This window comes from Stylophora pistillata, chromosome 1 (assembly GCF_964205215.1).
Source record: "Stylophora pistillata chromosome 1, jaStyPist1.2, whole genome shotgun sequence".
NCBI lineage: Eukaryota > Metazoa > Cnidaria > Anthozoa > Scleractinia > Pocilloporidae > Stylophora > Stylophora pistillata.
The window spans coordinates 33,099,996-33,121,047 of NC_142519.1; the positions used below are offsets into that span (position 1 = coordinate 33,099,996).

Here is a 21,052-nt window from a genome sequence, read left to right on the forward strand (position 1 = left end):
ACAGCAATTCGTCCTGTAAGCAATGAGATGATCTGAGATCCTTCTCATTTTCAAAGCACATGGCGGGAATTTAGCTGTTGTTCCTTATTTGCCCTCGTTTTTGAGAATGAGTGTTGAGAGACAATCCTCTATCATTTTTTTCAACCCTTGCTGTTCCTATCTTTTCCAACGTAATTTTTAATCACAAAAGGATAACAATGCCTTCAGAAAAATGACAAGTCATTTCCACTCAGTCTTAATTAAAATGAAATACAAGTATTCCTAATAACAACTGAAATTGAATGACAAAACAGACATTTCCTATAATTTTATACAGTATGTTTGAAGGTTATTTGTATGACTCAACATAAAAAATGATTTGACTTCTATTTTACCACGAGAGCCTTGATCTTGCGAATTACGTAGAACAGAATGCCTAAACATTGAAACCTGTAAAGGCAAACTAACCGTCTTACTCCCACATTATCATGAACAGGTTCAAAATCCTAAAGCGAGTCAAAAACGCGGATCATTGGTTTTTTTCACTGACAATTTGACGCAGTTTCGGTTGCTGCCACAACCCTTCCTTAGCTAAATGAAATGACAAGCGGCCTCCTTTGGTCTCTTCGATTAATTGCGAAAAAGAGAATTACCATAAGATTACAATTGGGGTAATCTGAAGTTTGGCCCGATTCACACTGGTCATTATTGGCGATCCGTATCAATCTTCCTTATCCTCGGCCATGGCTTTTCCCATCTAGTTAAATATCGCCTCTTTTCGGTTTTTCGTCTTACTCGACAATTTTTTTTTGTAGTCTCGTTCAAGATAAAGGTAGGTTTGCAAAGACAAAAAAGAAAATTGAAAAATCGTAAGAATCGTAACATATTCTCTTTAAATGATTGAGTTTCATTGAGATTCCTAGGTTTCTATTTTTGTTTAGGGAATTATGTCTTCACTGATTGAGTTAACCCAGTGGTGCTATCAAATCCTCTTAAAAACCAAAGATATTCCATAAGATATTCCATTTCAGTTTTGCAAAGGAGGCTGCCAGAGTTTTTTTTTTCTCTAAAGAAGTACACCCTCTGACCAACTCTCAGTTTAATCATTTTATGTTCAATTTCTGTCACCGCTTTACATCCAACCTTGCTTAAGATTCAGTTACAATTGTCTCAAGTTTTTCCGGCCCTACAAGTCGAGAACATTGTTGAAAGAGCTCACTTGTCACATCTTATCGAGTATAATCACTCGATTACACAGGAACAACTGTTGATCGACTTACCACTTTATACATCAACATCAGTATGCATATTCTCCATACTGCTCCCTCTACATTTCCTAAGGTGCTGACAAGGAGAATTTGATAATCAATCAAGAGCTTCTTTAGTTGGTGACCAGTTCTTTTATTCTCATGATCATGATGCTTGATTTGGAGGTGATACTGGATGGAGAAAATAAATGCTAGTCACCCTTAGGGGTCACAAGGTTTCTGTACAGAGGCTCTGTCAGACCCTTTTTTTTTTTTTTTTCTTTTTTTTTTTTTTTCTGTACAGAGGCTTTGTCAGACCCTTTTTTTTCTGTAAAGAGGCTCTGTCAGACCCTTTTTCGTACAGAAAATCACCCAGAAAACGGTGTTACCATGGACTACAAACTAATCACGAGCAATTGAAAATTAAGGTTGTGAACTACAGACCGTTTAATCCATGTTTATCAGTAACGTTAGCATGAACATATCTACAACAAACTGCACGAATAACTTAATAAATAAATAATACAACTCAAAATGCCGGTACCCCAACTGAGTTGCAGTACCTCACCTCGACCGAGAAAAAACGTTGCTGTACATATAAATCAGTTCGTTGAACTTGAAATTAAATAAGGCTTATAAACACGATAAATAAATGTGATAATAGCTATCTACGTTTTTATACCACCTAACAAGAAAATTCGTTTTCCTCCTTAAAAAAGGGACCTGTCCTGTAGCAGTTAAAGAGCAATTAAATACCTTTATATCCCACCAGTAAGGGTCACTATACACATAGCTTATTAAATTGGCAAAACCTGCAGAAATTATATACATCATGTCCTCGTGAGGATGGTTTACGATAAGTTAATTCCGACTTTCCTTCTTATGTGATCAAAAGCTTTTGCTTTCTTGTCATTTACTACAAACTTAGAGTTTAAAAAACACTTAACAAAGTTTTGAAATTTTTCTTATGACAGATTGTGGTACCCCATAAAATTTGATCATAAGTCCAAGGAAAGTAAAACTCCATGGGTTTCTGCATTAGCCTTTAAATTATTCAGAAATTTTTTACTCATTATTCCTAGTGCTTGGAAGAAAAACAAGCAAGTACACTCATTATTATAATGACAATCCTTAAATTATTATCATTGTTTAGGACATCTTTGATTTCTTATCAAAATTCCTGAACAAATTTTTTAACCAATTCCTCTGATAACCATAACTAGCACAATACCCTCTTTTTAAATAATGGAGCATTAGAATTAATAATAAATTAACATTATTCGTCAATTGTAGGTTATTTTCTTGTCTTTGTATCTCTTCATCTGACAGAGTCAAACATTGCCAGGCTCTGCTTTATTGACTCGTCCTAAAAAGTCAATCAATAATGATTATCAAATATTAACAATAAATGAAATACATAAATAATCAGCCCTAAGGAATTTTATCAATTTGCAAGATTTACCTGTTGCTTTTAAAGCATCCCATTGAGGGACAAATGCACAAAGTGGTTAACTATGTTGACTCAGACAGTTTACATTGTATTTCCCACAGATATTGAAAAGATATTCCACTTAGGTAGGACTGAGGAAACTTAATTTTAGAAGTTATCAGTGTATGAATTAAGGAAGAAGTTTCTTAAGAAACAGTGGTGCTGCATTTGGGTGGGGGGTAATACAAGTTACTGTAATTTGGTTTTATCAACTTGGTTTATAACTAATGTAAATGAGCTAATGCTTGAAGCTGATGTTTTTCAAGCATTAGCGCTTTGCTATTTACTCTAACGAAGGGCTACTACTTGAAACCTCAGGTTTAGAAACTCTTTATGTATAAAAAGTTGACATAACCTTGTGCCATATGGGAGACTATATCTGTATGCACAGGTACAAGTAAAAGTTTCTTTCAGTTTCACAAATTTCAGTTTCAAATTTGACCTCTCATTCACATGCATATTAATTTTTTACAAAAGATAAAGCTGGGAATTCCACTGACAACTGAAAGGGGTGAACAAATCATACACAAGTCATACAAGCTGAAGAAGTCTGTTACCAGCAATTCTTAATAAATTTGTCTAAGATGCTTTTATGGGTCTGACAAAAATACATTGTAGAACGAAAATTCCATACAATGCAACTGTAGAATAAAAAAAGGCCCTAACATAGCTGAAAACCACAAAATTTCATCCTCATCAGTCACACATTATGCTTGCATGTGCAATATGCATTATAAATGCCTTCAAACCTGCAAATGTACTTATCATTGAAAGGGCATATACATATCTCGCACAAACTAGAATTAGTACAATTTATGTCTTACCTTTTCACAACCATCTAAAAACTCCTCTTCTGATATAACGCCATCTTGGTTCTTGTCCATAAGCTAGAGCAAACATTGAAAAAGTAGTTCTAAACACTACACCTAACTCCATTGGATTTAAGGTTAAGGCATACTTGGGTCCAGGATTAAGAATTAGGCCAGTTGATAATTTTTGGTTGATTAATTATCATCTAATATATAGCTTTCTAATCAAAATGACCGCACCTCTGTCACAGTTTAGAGTTTAGACCCAGAGGTGATTAATTGGATAAAAAAGATATCAAACAATTTTTTTAAAGTTTCCTTACCTGTTCCCAGCCAGTCTGTTTGGCAGATACAATAGAAAAAGATGGGTCACTGTGCTTGTTAAAGAGATATGATGGATTGTACATTTTGCAGAAGCTGGACCAAGGGTTTTAACAGTAACACCTAAATAAAACTTGATGGGTAGAAGTTCCCGAACACTTGTTTACATAATGCCTTCATGATCATCATACACTGTAGGTTACATTTCCTTCTAGGATTTTCCAGGTCATTTGTGGGAGAGGCTGGAGAGGGGCCCATTTCAGTAAAAGTTTACTATACTAGCCATAACCTACAGTTGTAATAGACTCATACATGCACACACACACACACACACACATTATAACTTGCTTAGACAATAGTAAGTATGTTCAGTTCTCACCATAAACAGTCTCTCCACTTGTTCATCAACCCCCATCTCAGCACCTGTGGGCAGTGTGTCAATACCCATCATACAGTGCACTGAATGAACCACAGTGGCCATTTCCTAGAATAACAAATCATTGTAAACCCTAATATTAAACCTTTATGAAAAATTGAAATTCTGTGGGCTGACACTGAGTCAAAAGCCCTTCCTTTCCCTTTCTAATTTTTTTTCCCACATACATGTTATAGACCACTTAAAAGAAACAGGTGGTGTCTGATGTACAAATTTCATGAAGTATTACTTTCACATTGTAAGATTGACATCAAGATGGCCTTCTTAGTAAATTTGGAAACAAAAAAAATATGTGTATTGGGAAAAATACAAAAGCTACTTGCATAGTTAGAAAATACTTGTTTTTCCTGCTTCTACCACAGCATTTATGTTGAGTACAATCTGTATGCATGAACAGAACTGAAACTAAGGCTAGAATATTGTTCATGTACATCTGAATGGAAAAATGTGCATACTAACTACAAACAAGATTGCATGCGAGTTTGTTTAAACCAACCTCTCTTGTTATATAGCCATCACCATCTAGATCATACAACTGGAATGCCCACCTCATTTTTTCCTCCCTACTGCCATAAAGTGACAATGACAGGCCAGTAACAAAGTCCTGGGAAAATTAACAACAGGTGTCAAATGAAGGATTTTAATCAAGCATCTTCAGACTAACCATTGCTGCATTCCCCAGTTACAACTTCTTGAAATGATAATGAAAATGAGTATGCTATATACTCATGAAAAACATGATAATAAAATAATGTACTAACTAACAGTAACTATACAAATAAACATGCAGAAACAATAGATCTTACACATTTTACAGTTCAGTCATACACCAAATGCAAATATGGCATCCAATTTGAGTTGCCATTAATTGTTTTGGACTCACTAGCGTCTCACACATGTAATAATCCTTTTGTGTTTGCACGTGAAGATGAGGCTAGTGAGTCCAGAACAGTGCAATTCAAACTGGATGCCATATTTGCAATCGGTGTATGTTTTATTCATTTGCTTGACTTTCACTAAGGGTTTCCATTGAAATTCTCACAAATTAGTGATGTAAATAATTTAGTGATGTTAATAAAAGTGAGATCAAGATAAGTGTATGGCACAGTCATATGGAAGCCTTAATGTGTAACAGCTTACTAATAATTTATGCTATTGTTTTTAGTAATGTGCCTTTATGTTCATTGTAATGACAATCAAATTGCTATAATTATAATATAGTGAGTTTATATCAGCTTTTACACTGATGTTTTGGCTGATTTATCATCAATATTATTAGTATTACAGAAATTATATGAATAATTATGTGGTGCCTTTATACAAAATTCAGTTACCTCAAAAGAGACTTTTCCATCCCTATCATGGTCAAACACATTGAAGATATGGTTTGCATAAAGACTTGAATCTAAACAGAAGACAAATGTTGAGCCTAAAGTACAGTACTGTAATGTTCAAGGTCAGTGGTCGAGTTATCGTAGGACATGCACATTAGGAGTAAGAAAAAAGCACATGGCGAATGTTAGTGTAATGTTAGTGATCGACTATTAAACAGTTCCAGTTTCTACACATTTAGTCTCTCATGTGGACATTATATCTGGTGACGAGGATATGTCAGACAGTGAAGACAACCCAGCACTGTCAGCCCAGGTCACAGCATCGCAGAATCCCTCAGCTGGACTGGCGACACAACCAGTTCATCATCTGCCGTCCGGACCGAAAGACATCAGGATGCATGCATTCACAGCGGACGCCGACCCTGACGAAACCGGCCGCTGCTGGGAAAAGTGGAGGAATGAGCTCCTCACTTGCTTTAGTATTTCTAAATCTCAAATATACAAGATCACGTGGATGCACTTCACATTTATGGCAGCAAACGAATCCACAAACTGATCGAATCTCTCAAGGACGTCCCACTCACTCTACCACCAACCTCAGGTGAGCAAAATGAATTAGACAAAATTATCACCAAACTTGACAATCATTATATCTCTATGGTCAACCCCAATTGTGCCCGCTGTAAATTGGACAAGATGTGCCAAGTAAAAGGAGAATCAGTTGCTCAGTACCACGTCAGGTTATGTCTTCAGGTGGCTAAATGTAACTTTCCTGACCCTGATGATGCAATACGCAGCAAAATTCTACAAACCATGAGCGACAAGAAATTACGTAGAGAAGCCATGGTTAAAAGGTACACTCTCCAGCAGCTTTTGGAACATGCAGTGAATAAAGAGGACATCGACAGACAAGCACAGGACTTGGAAAAAGTGCTCACCTCCAAAACAGTTCCATGCAGTGAATAGAGTACACAAAAGGAGACCCAGGAATCCCAAAGGGCAACAATATAAAAAGAAAGCCCCCCCCCCTAAACAGAAGGAAGACAATGGGAACATGCGCCAATACTGTGGATTCGACCATGAGGGATCACGATCCAAATGCCCAGCTTCCAGAAAAAACCTGCACCGCTTGTTCCAAGAAAGGTCATTTTTCCAAAATGTGCGAAGGGAGACAGAAAGGCACCGATAAACCAAAGGGAACCAGATTAGCAGCAAAGTCAGTCCAGCCGGTGCAAGACAGCTCATCAGACTCTGACGTTGTTTTTCAATTACAACCCAGTAGTCCCCAGTCAGGTAGTGCACCCACTGTTCATGTCCTAATCAATGGAATCAAGGGCAAAATGGAAGCGGACTCAGGCTCATTAGCTAACATTTTGGACAAGAAAAACTTCCAGAAACTCCTAGACGCACTCAAGCAAAAGATACCACTACAACCCACTGACACAAAGCTCTATGCCTTGACCCAGAAAGAACCAGTGCCTCTTCTTGGCCGCTTTAATGCAGAAATCGAAAGCATCAGCACAGGGAAGAAAACTGCGTGACCCAGTTTCTCATTGTCAAGGGAACCACAATGTCCGGACCCCTCCTAAGCCTGGACACCAGTGTGGAACTAGGATTGTTACAGTTAGCAAACACAACCTATGCAGAGGTCAAACCTCCAACAGGGAACAGTGCTATCCCCAACCAGGACTATGCTGTAACGCAACTGACCTCCGAGTTCAATGACATTTTCTTCAGTTTGGGAAAACACAAGAGGATCAAAGCAAAGCTAATTGTGGATGAAAACGTAAACCCTATTGCCCATAAACCGAGGAAAATCCCCTACAATCCAGCCCAAAAAGCCACAAAGGAGGAACAGTGACTGAAGGAGCTAGGAGTTATTGAAACAGTTCCATACGACCAACCCACCACCTGGCGTACTAACCCAGTAATAGCACCCAAACCACACAACTTAGAAGCCATAAAGTTCTGCTCAGACATGAGAGTGCCCAACACTGCCATTCTCCGCCCAGTAACAGAAACCCTGACGGTAGATGATATAAAATTCAAGCTTGAAGGCGCCGCAATTTTCAGTGTCCTAGACATGAATGAGGGTTACCACCAGCTGGAGTTAGACAAATCCAGCAGACACCTTACCACCTTCTATAGGACAAACTCAAGAATGAGGTACACAAGGCTGAACTATGGAACATGATCTCTGCACAGGACATCTTTGACAAGGCCAGTAGCTCATTTATCATTGAAACCGACCACCAACCGCTGCTGCCCCTTTTCAACAACCCTCACAGCAGACCCCCCATGAGAATCGAACGTTGGCTGCTCTATCTCCAACAGTTTGATTACAAGCTAATGTACTGTCCAGGAAACAAGAATGCCACAAGACACATGCTTCCTCTCACAGACGGCGACACCGCAACTAGTGAAGCCAGGTCTCAAATGGTACACCACATCATAGAGAACACTAGTGTACCAAAGGCCATCACACTCACTCAAGTCCAGGATGCCACTGAAAAAGACCCAGATTTCCGTAAATTCATTCCGCTTATCCAAGCTGGAAATAACCGTGCTTGTAGGGCAGATCCCGAACTGGCAAAGTACACCCAAGTTTTTCAAGAGCTCAGCTATACGGAAGGGATAATCCTCTGCAGACACAAGCTACTCCAACCAAAGAGCCTGCAGCAGCAGATCATCAACAAGAATGTGGAGAGGTGGATCACCAATTGCATACCCTGCCAAGCTAGTATCAACACCGCTAAGCGTGAACCCCTCACAATGTCCTTCACACCAAAAGGACCCTAGGTACAATCCTCAGCTGATTTCTGTGGCCCATTTCCCACCGGCGAAACTGTACTTGTCGTCATAGATGCCTACTCAAAGTACCTGGAGGTAGAAATTATCAAAAGTACGGCAGCAAAAGAAGTCCTCCCTGAGATGGAACGAATCTTCTCCATTCATGGGATACCAGAAACTTTGACATCCGACAATGGTTCCCCGTTTCAAGGGCAAGCTTTTCACTCATTTTCAGAGGAAAAAGGATTCAAACACCAAAAGATTACGCTGTTATGGCCAGAAGCAAATGGCCATGCAGAAGGCTTCATGAAGAACATCGACAAAGTCGCAAAAACCGCCCCCTCCGAAGGGCAAGATTGGTGACAGCTTTACAATTTTTTGGGAAACTACCAAGCTACGCCTCAACCCTGTACCAGGAAAACCCTGTACGAGTTATCCATGAACAGGATTGTGCAAACCAAGTTGCCATCCTTCACCCAAGTATCACCAGATCCTGAAGTCCAGCAGAAGGATCAAGACTCTAAAGCACACATGAAAGCTTACACAGACACCAAATGGAGCACAAAACCTCATGACCTCCACATTGGCAACAGCGCCCTAGTCAAGCAGAAGAGAACGAACAAGGCTAGTCCACCATTCGAACCGGTACCATATACCATCCATGACATCAAAGGTTCTATGATCACAGCCAGCAGATCTACAGACCTGAAGGAAATCACTCGAAACAGCTCACATTTCAAGAAGCTTGGAAGCCCACCTGGCCATGCTAGAGCTGAGTCTCAATACCCATGTACACCTCAGCAAGAGCCACAAGCTCCAGTAGAATTTGATGAACCAGAAATGCACGAATCCTCTCAACCCACCTCCATTCAGCCAGAAGATGAATAAACAAACCCAGAGGAATTCAGCACCAACAACAACACCCCTCCTTCTACTGTAACTATTGGCCAAGACCCACCCACACTTCCGAGACACTCCCGTAGTGGAAGAAGAATCCAGAGACCAGTGTGGTTTAAGGACTATGTTATGGAAAGTCGTTACGACACCAGGTGCACTAGGCTTCCGCAAAAAAAAAAAAAAAAGAAAAACAGGACTCAACTAACTTTTTTGTTTGTGCATGATTTATTGTTGTATGTTTTGCAGTTTTCTTTTTTTAGTTGTTTTTCATTCTCCCGTTTCACTTTCTGCCGAGGGAAGAAATGTAATGTTCAAGGTCAGTGGTCGAGTTATCGTAAGACATACGCATTAGGACTAAGAAAAAAAGCACATGGCGAACGTCAGTGTAATGTTAGCAATTGACCATTAAACAGTTCCTGTCTGCACATTTTAGTCTCTCGTGTGGACGTTATAAGTACTACTGACAATTACAAGCAGGTTGAACAGTGTACATATAATTGTGTTATTAGCAGTACAGACATCTTTATTTAATTTCAAGGCTCAGGCTGGTCATTTCAGTGACCTGCTACCAAGAGGAGCTCTGAGCACAGTTGCACATCAAATGTCATATTAAAGTTGCATAAAATTAATGTTATAAAAAAGTTATTTAAAGTTTCATACAATTAATGTTAATACAATTTATTATCTAACTGAGCTTCATAGAGTACAAATAATCCCCAAGACTAGTACAAAGATCATGCAGTATTGGTACTCCAGAGAACTGCTTAGACAGGTTTTCTTGCATTGCACAAGTGACAAATTGGATTGAAGTTACAAAAAAAAAAAGATTGGACAATTTAAATCATTTTTCTGACGACAAAGAGTCAGAATAATTTGGATATATCAACAAAGTTGAAATGGTAAATTGGCCACCGTAATGATTACAAAAGCTGACGTTTCGAGCGTTAGCCCTTCGTCGGAGCGAATACAGGAATTGTGGGTTGTGTGTGCTTTTAAAGGCAGAAAATGGAGCTACGTTATTGGTGGGTGCATGGCAACGAGAAAAACATGAGAGTTAGAAAAAAAAAAGAGTCAGAATGGCTGGCGAATATTGATCCAAGTTTATTAGGTAAATTGAACAAAGAAAAGCAGCTAGATGACAATGAAATTTCATCATTTATTGAAGAAAATAGAAACAGCATAACCACAACAAGCCAATTCTATTCCGCTTCGCATACTTCTGTTATGCCCTCCCCTTGAATATCCACAAAATATCCACAAAATTTGCCCACACTGAGATTCAGTGTGGGCAATTTGGCATGTTGGATGATAAATAACTTATTACAGTAGGCCTTTTGGTGTTTCATATTGCTGAGTATTTTTACTCGTTATTTGTATTTTGACTCACCCTACCTGCTTGCCAATACTGCAAACTCATAAAAACACTCAGTCATACTACACAACAAAATGTCTGATATGATATTATATCATCACCTATTTGATTATTATGTCTTGTTTTAACTCACTAGTAATTTTATTGTATTTAATTTGTATGACAACTGTACGTATCTTTTAGCTTATAATATAGTAAACTAATGCATGGCTTATAACCCCAATAATATTGTAGTAATGAAATCTCTTCAAACAACAAATATATATGAAATACATATATATGAACTGCGGTTATGAAACGTATATGTGCACGACCCTTCACAGTAAAGCACTATTTAAGCAATAGTGAAAATCAGACCTGAAAAAAATTCAGGCCTGTACGGGATTCGAACCACTGACCTCTGCGATACTAGTGCAGCGCTCTACCAATAGACTCTACCAATTGGTAGAGCGCTGCACTAGTATCGCAGAGGTCAGTGGTTCGAATCCCGTACAGGCCTGAATTTTTTTTAGGTCTGATTTTCACTATTGCTTAAATAGTGCTTTACTGCGAAGGATCGTGCACATATACGAAATCTCTTTAGTTTATTGTAAAATCTCTTTAGTTTAGTGTGGTAATCAAACTTCTTTAGCTTGTAATGTGCAGTATTTACTTATTTATTTCTATTACACCCGCCAAGACTAGCTAATGCTATATGCAGGTTGTGTAAATTGGCTTGTAATGTTCTGCAAAATGATAATAAACAACAACAACAACCTACAAAAATTATTAAAAACAATAATATTATACAACCATGGTAAAAAAGGATCTCTGCAATTTCCGTTCTGAAAACAGGTAAAATGAAGCAGATTACTGCCTACTGTAGTTACAGTATGCACATACAGTAATACCGTACCTCCATATGGGAAAAACTGGGCATAAATTTTCTTAAATGTTTCTCGGTCAACTGTGCCATTGGGGCATTCCTGATAATTGAATGAAAATCAATAAAAATTAGAAGTTTTGTCGAACAGCACTGTAAATATAAATACTCATTAGGATCTTAAAAATGCTACTTCTGACTACACTTTGCTCTGTTCTGTTGTAAACATGCATGCCACACAGATTATAGGAGAGGACAACAAAGCAAACTAGGTGAGCACATTACTATTAAATTAACAGTCATACATGTACATGTATAGACACTAACATTTTTAAAACCTCTGTACATTCTTTGCAACTCCTGTCTGGTGAATTTGGTATTAGACATCAGCTCTTCGATTCCCTCCACCCGTACTCCAAAATGTAAACTGGCATCTCCACTGTCATGGTCTTCATGAAACAAAAGAAATAGAGTTTGTACATGTAGAGTCTTTCAAAGACCAACATTAAAAGGGGCAAGAATTAGACAGCAACTTGTCCCAATAAATGTGGTTATATCAAGTATTTAGTACAATTTCAGAGCTGAGCAAAGAGTTTCCGGCAATCTGATTGGTCGAGCGGTTCCTTATACGACGCTATATAAACCGCTCCACGCGGTTTATATAAAATGTTAAAATAAAATGTTAATAAATGTTACTAAAATGTTATGATTTTAGAAATTTCTCTGTTGTTCAGCTCTGAAGTTATACGAAAACAATTATTCGCCTCAAGTTCGGTGAATATTGTCGAATAATCCCCGAGACTTCGTTTCAGGGATTATTCGACGATATTCCCCTCGCCTTCAGTGAATAATTGTTAATTATAACAATTGTATATATGCCTGTAATATGTGGCCAAAGACTAAAATTTAACTATTGCTGGTTAGGAGTCATTTCCCTTCATGATTTGATGGGCCACAACATGGATGTCTCTTAATGCATTTGCATATTCATCTACATGGATATGTACAAATGTTCATGTAACATGTACAAACGATATCAAATAGCTTGTAGTATTTATTTTTCACCCCTTGTGTTTTACTTTGCTTTCCCTTACAGATTATTGCAAGTACAGCTGTACATAAATGTGCACATGCATAAGTACAGTTACATTTTTCTATCTAACAAATAAAGAAGCCTTTAACTGTGCTCTGTTCTCTTGTAAACCATGCAGGAAGTGGCTAGAGCAGAATAAAGGTATGGGGGGAAACAAGAGATGCAGTCAAGTGTTTCTCCCTAGCTACTTCTTCACAACTGTGGATGAAAATCTTCAAATATTTGAACAGTCTATTTTGTTTTCTCTTTCAAAGGGTGACTTTTGTCTATGCTCACATTATCATTTCATCAATTGCTAGGGTTACTGTAGGAAGGTGATATTAAGTGCATGCGAGTATATTTATTGATGTGTGCAAGTTGGTTCATTTGCATGTGCGAGTTGGTGTATGTGAGTTGGTCAGTGGGCAAGCTGACTGGCTACTGTACAATGGTCGATCATTGTATAAATAGGTTGATAATGTGACAGCTTTACCTCAGCTCTGTGCTTTGCAATCTGACAAAGCACTCTCTTTTAACTAATAATAGTGCACTATATCTGAACAGTTGATTATCTTTACCGTTATGATAGTAAAGACTATTGTTATGTTCCTGTCAGGAATAAAATCTTAAAGCAAATCATTACAGAATCGTGCCCATTGAAAAGCGTCGCCTGGGAAAAGTGGGGTATCCATGATGCTTTGCAGGCTGAATGAGGTTGCAAAAGCTCACCGCCAGCTTTGGTCTCTTAGGATCTGAATTGACGAATTCCCAAACGGGAGTTGTAAAATTTCGCTTTGCGTCCATTCAGAGACAATGGAGATACAATTGAAGCAATTAGTATTGTTTGAAGGTGATGAAACAAAGTGTTGTTATGGTAAAGCTGAGTTGAAACTGAGCTTGTACATACATGGGGCAGGAATTTACAACATATACTTAAGCTTTTCGAAAAGTAAATAGACTTTCCCGATGTATTAAGTGAAACTGACAGCAATAACGGGCTAAAAAGGAATATTTCTGTAATGTTATTTTGCTTTCATGGTGAAATTGATAGTCGAACCTCGTAAATCTGCCGCATTTCCGTCTTAATTGAACGTATTTATTTGTCTATGAGCCGAACTCAGCTATAAGCCGAGACCCTAGACCTCAGTCTGTTTTAATTGGGTTCTTAAAACATGTGAATTGAAAATACGCGGCTATAAGCCGAGACCATATTCAGAGAATTCCATTCTCGAAAAAACTGAAATGAACGCAGAAGTTTCGAAACAGAAAAGTGTTTCAGTGCAGTATTGCCGTCGAAAACAATTCCGAGATAACCAGAGAGTACGTCATCAGTAAGTCTATGGTCCGAGATTTTGGTAAGTTTTATGAAAAAATTGCTCGTCTTGAATAAATAATTTTACATGTGATTGATTTTAAATATCACCTAATCAAGATTACGGCTATTCTTCTTCGATGAATAGCACTATGTTTCGGTTGTCTGAGCAAGAAACAATACTTGCGAACACGGCGTACACGGGGGATTACATGATTGACAGTCAGATTGACAGGCCTGCATGAAGTTATGCATGCTCTCTTTCTCTTTTCTAGCTTATTTGCATTTTCCTGTGCGACGTTTTTCAATGGGCACGATTCCGTAATGTTAGTTTCAGGAGATTGGATCAATATTATGAAAATAAAAAAAGAAGCTATGACAAACCATTAAAAGTCATCTGATGGTTGTACATGTACTAAATATTGAAGAAACAATTGCCTGTTTCTAATTATTGGAGATTGCATACAAAGAGACATTTAAATCAGCCTAGGGAAAATAGTGTGTATTGAAGTATAAAAAATTCATGTTTTCATATTTAAATAAATACAAAATAAATCTAAGTATATGAATGGCAGTTACAACTGAAAATTTGGACTGAAACCCTAAAAACACACTTACACTCGTATAAATGGACATTATTTTTTTTCAGGGATACAATCCTGTGGGAGAGAAACTCCTGCTTAAAGATTATATTGAAGTAGTTTTGAGAGAGTTCTTTGTGTTAATTTCTATTCTTACAGATGAAGTTACGAGCACATGTCCTAATGAATAATCCTACCACAAGTGATTGTCAAATAATTAAGGCAGCAGCCAATGACAACATGTGGTTTGAATCAAATAAGCCTTAAGAACAACTTTAAAATGTCAACATATTTTTTGCCTTCTAACGTGCTCAGACAAACATACTGTAGGTTGCTATTTATAGTAATGTATATGAAAACCAGAAATCTCCCCAATCCTTGTACTGGCTACAATATAGACAAAATAACAACCACAAACTTAAGGAATTATTTGATATACACTTCTGTTCATTGGAGAAACTAATGCAGATACAAAATGCGCATATGTACAACAGAAGTAGATTAATAATTAAACACAAAGGGGAATCATGATTATTCAAACCTGCTGAGGAAGGGGAAAATGTTTTGAATTATCATAATAGGCTAAAAATATTGCTGATACAATTTCAGGGTTTGACTAGGGTTTGACCATGTTCCTAATATTCATATGAATATGAAAAACAAAATTAAAATGAGGAACTGACTTTCCACACTGTTGAACATGGGTGAATATAAAATTATAAAAATTGGTCCAAATGCAAAGATAATAAAACAATTTCATTAATTAAAAACTGCCTACAAGAAATAAACACCATTTTGCAGCGTGTTACAGTAAAGATCAGCAATATTGTATTCAGCCTAACTTTTGCAATAGTTTAAGCAATTTATTCAAGTTGCAGGGGTTTCATTAAGGGCCAGGCACCGGGCAAATTGACCGGTTGTGAGGACGGCTTTGCCCACCTGATTTGACCATCTGGAGGAAAGTTTATATTATAAAGAAGTTCAGTTCAAAGAGTTTTGCCCGCCTGTGAAAACCAGTTGCCCTCCTGCTGAAAACATTAATGAAACCCCTGAAGGTGATGTTTGCATATGTTGCAGGTAATTTTTTTTCTAAGGTAAATTTAATTTTTCACTAGATACAATGTTTTAACCTTGGTAATTTTGCACCACAATATTTTTTTCATTTGCTATGGGGTAACTGACTCTTTTTTTATTGATAAAAAACTGATAGAGATATTGGGTTTTGCCAAGATAACAATATAACAATCTGAGAGAGCAAGATTTTCACTGCAATTAGCCTGATTCTGTCAGTTAGTCAATCAGAGGATTAGATCTAGGGTTAGGGTTAAGGGTTAAAGTTAAGGATTACAATGGGTGATATTAAGATGTTAAGAAAAATTTCTATACTGATTATTGTGTTCCAAAAACATGGCTTAACTCGTGCTGCCAAATGACTGTGTGTTAGGATTCAGTTGTAGCAAGCCAGATACTTCATGGTAAAACACACACAGAAAGATAACAAGTACCTCATATAAAATTGCCATCAGCCATTACACTGGAAATATAAAGTAATTGTTATAGTATAAGTTTAAAGACAATTTTGTTAAACTTTTCCTTTTATTTAGAAAATTTGCAAACCAGGGAAATAAATTTTTTTCACTGTCTATGATTGTGTCAATAGATTTATGGTAAAGGGAAATTGCAACTGACCCAGTTTGAAAATTAATTTTTTAAAAGAAAAAGAAATTTGGACCAGCACATACATCAGGAACAGAAGTCCGCAAGATTTCCATACAGCCCAATACTTCATTATGTACACAGTTCTTGAAAAACAATAGAGTGCCTTTGGTACTACAGCTTTGTTTTAGTATGATGTGTGGTTATATAAAAATCTTTCCCAGAAGTATTCTATATCTGCAGTCGCACTGAATACAAACACGTACAACTTTTTGAGTCAAAGCTAAATACAATTAGAGAGATAGATTGAACTCTGGTGCATGTATAACGTACATATTCCATATAAAATGCCTCCTAAACATGCCTCCTAAAAAAATGCCTCCTAAACATGCAACTGTAAGCAAAACAAAGTTGAATCAAGTACATTTTTAGTTATAAAAACAGAGATCATGTCACCTAATGTTAATTCACTTTACCCTAAAATTGGGGTAAAGTAAATTAACATTAGAAAATGTCTCCCCAAGGTGCACATGTATATAGAAGGTAAATTGAATTAAGCAAACTTACTTGCACATGAATTAAACTTACTGGTACAGTACAATAAATTTTCATTTCTGTTACCTACTTATTACCTATATTCCCACAGATTCACCCCAATTATACTGTATTTAATCTACAAGACGTTTAAATAAGGGCCCATGGCAAAGGTTAAGACTTTCATCTGTTCTTTTAAAGAAAACAAGCTCCACTGCTTACCCGTAGACGACCCAAGGTCCGATTTTGTGTCCAATCCTCTCTTTCCACCTTTTCGCCGAATGCCTGAAACAAGACTAAACGTCAGCAGATTGGCAACGACGATCCCAGATATTTAAAGGGAAGTGCGCGAATTGCTTACTTAGGAGTCTGCTTGTTTTGCCTAAGTCCTGACCCATAACTTAAAACATTCGTAGAACGCAAAATCCCGCAGAAGATCCTTACAAAATCAGCAGGTGAAGAATAACAAGAAATTGTGCGCATGACGCTGCTTTGTTTTGAAAAGACCGCTGGAAATGGCGGTGGGTTTCATCACCCCCAGACCTCTCTCGCCATTAGTTTTGCCTTTGACTTTATTTCCAGCTGTACTAGTAGTAAAGTATTGCATGCATGATTATCAAACCAGCTTGAACCGCCTTTCTACTCACCTGAAATTTTTTTCAGGTCTGATTTCCACTATTGCTCAAATAGTGCTTTACTGCGAAGGATCGTTCTTATATACGTCTCATAACCGCAGTTCACTCATATGTTTCATATGTTTGTTGTTGTTCGATTTATCATCTACGGGTTTATATCGAATTAATTTGATGGCCTGCTCCCAGTTGGCTTGTTAGCTCAATTGGTAGAGCGCTGCACTAGTATCGCAGAGGTCAGTGCTTCGAATCCCGTACAGGCCTGAAATTTTTTTCAGGTCTGATTTCCACTATTGCTCAAATAGTGCTTTACTGCGAAGGATCGTTCTTATATACGTCTCATAACCGCAGTTCACTCATATGTTTCATATGTTTGTTGTTGTTCTATTTATCATCTACGGGTTTATATCGAATTAATTTGATGGCCTGCTCCCAGTTGGCTTGTTAGCTCAATTGGTAGAGCGCTGCACTAGTATCGCAGAGGTCAGTGGTTCGAATCCCGTACAGGCCTGAAATTTTTTTCAGGTCTGATTTCCACTATTGCTCAAATAGTGCTTTACTGCGAAGGATCGTTCTTATATACGTCTCATAACCGCAGTTCACTCATATGTTTCATATGTTTGTTGTTGTTCGATTTATCATCTACGGGTTTATATCGAATTAATTTGATGGCCTGCTCCCAGTTGGCTTGTTAGCTCAATTGGTAGAGCGCTGCACTAGTATCGCAGAGGTCAGTGGTTCGAATCCCGTACAGGCCTGAAATTTTTTTCAGGTCTGATTTCCACTATTGCTCAAATAGTGCTTTACTGCGAAGGATCGTTCTTATATACGTCTCATAACCGCAGTTCACTCATATGTTTCATATGTTTGTTGTTGTTCGATTTATCATCTACGGGTTTATATCGAATTAATTTGATGGCCTGCTCCCAGTTGGCTTGTTAGCTCAATTGGTAGAGCGCTGCACTAGTATCGCAGAGGTCAGTGGTTCGAATCCCGTACAGGCCTGAAATTTTTTTCAGGTCTGATTTCCACTATTGCTCAAATAGTGCTTTACTGCGAAGGATCGTTCTTATATACGTCTCATAACCGCAGTTCACTCATATGTTTCATATGTTTGTTGTTGTTCGATTTATCATCTACGGGTTTATATCGAATTAATTTGATGGCCTGCTCCCAGTTGGCTTGTTAGCTCAATTGGTAGAGCGCTGCACTAGTATCGCAGAGGTCAGTGGTTCGAATCCCGTACAGGCCTGAAATTTTTTTCAGGTCTGATTTCCACTATTGCTCAAATAGTGCTTTACTGCGAAGGATCGTTCTTATATACGTCTCATAACCGCAGTTCACTCATATGTTTCATATGTTTGTTGTTGTTTCTACTCACCGTTGACGACTTGCTTAAAGTGCGCAAACTTGGACAGGTGCTCCTGTTGAGGTCCCTTGCATTCCTCGTCGCCTAAGTTATTTTTGCGGCTTGACGCAGGACTCTTTCCCTCCAGCATTTTATCTTTCTCTGAGTGAGGTGACGAACTATGCTTGGAAACTAGAGAGAGTAAGGACAAATTAAGGCGATAAGTGACTCGAGTATACGTACTCTACTATCTGTTGCTTGACTGGTATTTCTTCAAAACATACAATTTTCGAGTCGCTCCATCAGTAAGCCATGCAAGGCAATACGAAGTTCAGAGGATTACAATCTCTACCGAACCAGTGATCTGGAGATGTCAAATCCGGGAATTCAATTCTCAGACGTGTAATCTGAAAACTACACGACTCAACAGCCTGAAAAATCAATTTGCTTCAACGGTGTTCCGTTAGCTATGTCTTACTTACGATCATAGAGCAAGGTAAGCTGGAGGGCAAGAGACTGAGACTGAGCTGGTTACATGTACTTCATCACCATTAGTGATCCCATAGAGTTTGTAGAGAGAAAATAGCGTCAGCTTCAGGGAGACTCATTGATAAGTCCTCCTGAAGCTTTGCTTCCGAAACATTCTTCCCTTCTCCGGCGAAACAAATAATGACCGCGAAAAATTATCCAAGGAAATTTCCATTCTAAATGAAGGGCCGTTATTGTTTCATTCTTGTTCATTTACCATTCCTCAAGTGACGATAGAAATCCGTCGGCCACGAGTTCTGCTTCTCCGTGATTCCTTTAAAGCTTGGTGGAGAGTCAGGCTCGCCAGAATGGCAAAAGAAGCTGTTCACTGATTTTTAAATGCGCCGCCGCAGGGCAATTTCTGGATGTTTAGAAAACTGTTCGCATTCAACACTTTGAATAAACAATAGGGATTGCCATATAACAAAACTGACTTTTGATAAGCGAGGGAAACTTACGAATTCAAAGTAAGATTATCCTACTATACTACGCGAATAACGCAAACTGACTGACCTTACTGTAGATGAAATCAAGCTGTTAGTGAATATCATTTTATAAAGTACACGAAAAATAGACTTCTTTATCTTATCTTTATTAATTGTTTTCCTTCACTACTGCCATATCAAACTTTCGTTTAGGATCCAGCTGGATAAAGATAGTGCTGTTCACCTTATCACCTTCGATGTTTTGGGAAATTGGCCAATCACAGAGAACTTACTAAGATCCGGGGATAACATTAGTTTTTGGTTATCGTTTATCAGCTGAAGAGTATTTCCGTTTTTCAGTATCTGGCAAAAACAAATTTCTGGTATTCTATTACGCAAAGCGTTGGTGTCAAGAACAAAGACAGAAATACCGTCAATCAGCCCGATAGATGTAACTTTGACGACAATTTCAAATTTCAACCTCAAGTGCTGACTATCTAATTAAAGAAGTGTTTCAAGTTGTAAACAAATCTTTCTGGGAAAAATGCAAATCAACTCAGCCTCACAGAATTTTATAAAACCTATTATAAATGAGAAGTTATGAAAAACAAATCCTTGTATGATAATCACATCAGTTCAATTGGACGATGTTCATCTACAGTGCGCGTGATTTGTTTTTACATACGGGTGAATCAATATTCAGCATCATTTTCCTTTCCTCACTTCTTTAAATTTAATACGAGGATTTTAAAATATAAATTGTGCTTGCAAAAGAAATTCAGGAACTTTTCTCCACCAGACTGAGTGGAAACTCTTCAGTTTCGACAGAAGATGCACACGATACAAAGATGACAAAGGAGAAAACACATGACACCATCGAATTTTTTCAGATGCCCTTCTCAAGGCAAGCACTCGAAAATTAAGCAACTATCAAAAATCATACATTTAAAATATGATACCATTGAATTTAAGCCTCAGAGTGATTATCTCAAAACAGACTGTATTGAAGTTCATTCATTTTAAATATGAATTGGGGCCGGGCTATTGATTTTTACATTTTTCGTGTACGAAACGTCGTTTTGCGAAGACAGAAGAAGAGGACATTTAACTGAGTGTAATATCCTGTACCTTATCTGTAAACATACATACAAGTTCTTTGGAAATCGCTCGTCAGCCATGGCAGAGTGGACAAACTTTGCACGCGGCAGTTGGTTTGCAATTCAAGGACTCTTGAACAACTTACCTTGAAACATTGTTTTGTTCGAACTTTCAGCACCGCCCATTCCGTCCCATGATGTTGAGATACATGCCTGGCTAATAACTATCTTTCAGCTCCTATTAATGTTTCCCTGCTTTATTTTTCCTGGCTGCATTCTCTCTAGGAAATGGATAAATAATTAATGACCCAAGAGCAGGTACTCACAAGTA

The 21,052-nt window shown here is 37.8% G+C and overlaps 1 protein-coding gene across 2 annotated transcripts; it reads right to left on the bottom strand.

The window, feature by feature from the left end:
- Window positions 1-1,649: 1,649 nt before the first annotated feature.
- Window positions 1,650-21,028, bottom strand: LOC111323732 (calsenilin). Of its 2 annotated transcripts, XM_088752514.1 has the most exons (10): window positions 20,868-21,028; window positions 18,705-18,863; window positions 16,914-16,976; window positions 11,864-11,985; window positions 11,570-11,639; window positions 5,616-5,686; window positions 4,778-4,885; window positions 4,225-4,329; window positions 3,540-3,602; window positions 1,650-2,592 (listed from the first exon to the last, which is right to left on the bottom strand). In XM_088752514.1, the coding sequence occupies exons 1-10, from the start codon at window positions 20,905-20,907 to the stop codon at window positions 2,545-2,547; spliced, it is 849 nt and encodes a 282-aa protein (XP_088608640.1). In that variant the 5' UTR covers window positions 20,908-21,028; the 3' UTR covers window positions 1,650-2,544. The 2 variants fall into 2 exon arrangements, with proteins under 2 accessions (XP_088608640.1, XP_088608644.1); XM_088752518.1 differs by lacking the exons at window positions 18,705-18,863; window positions 20,868-21,028 and adding an exon at window positions 17,053-17,188.
- Window positions 21,029-21,052: the final 24 nt, after the last annotated feature.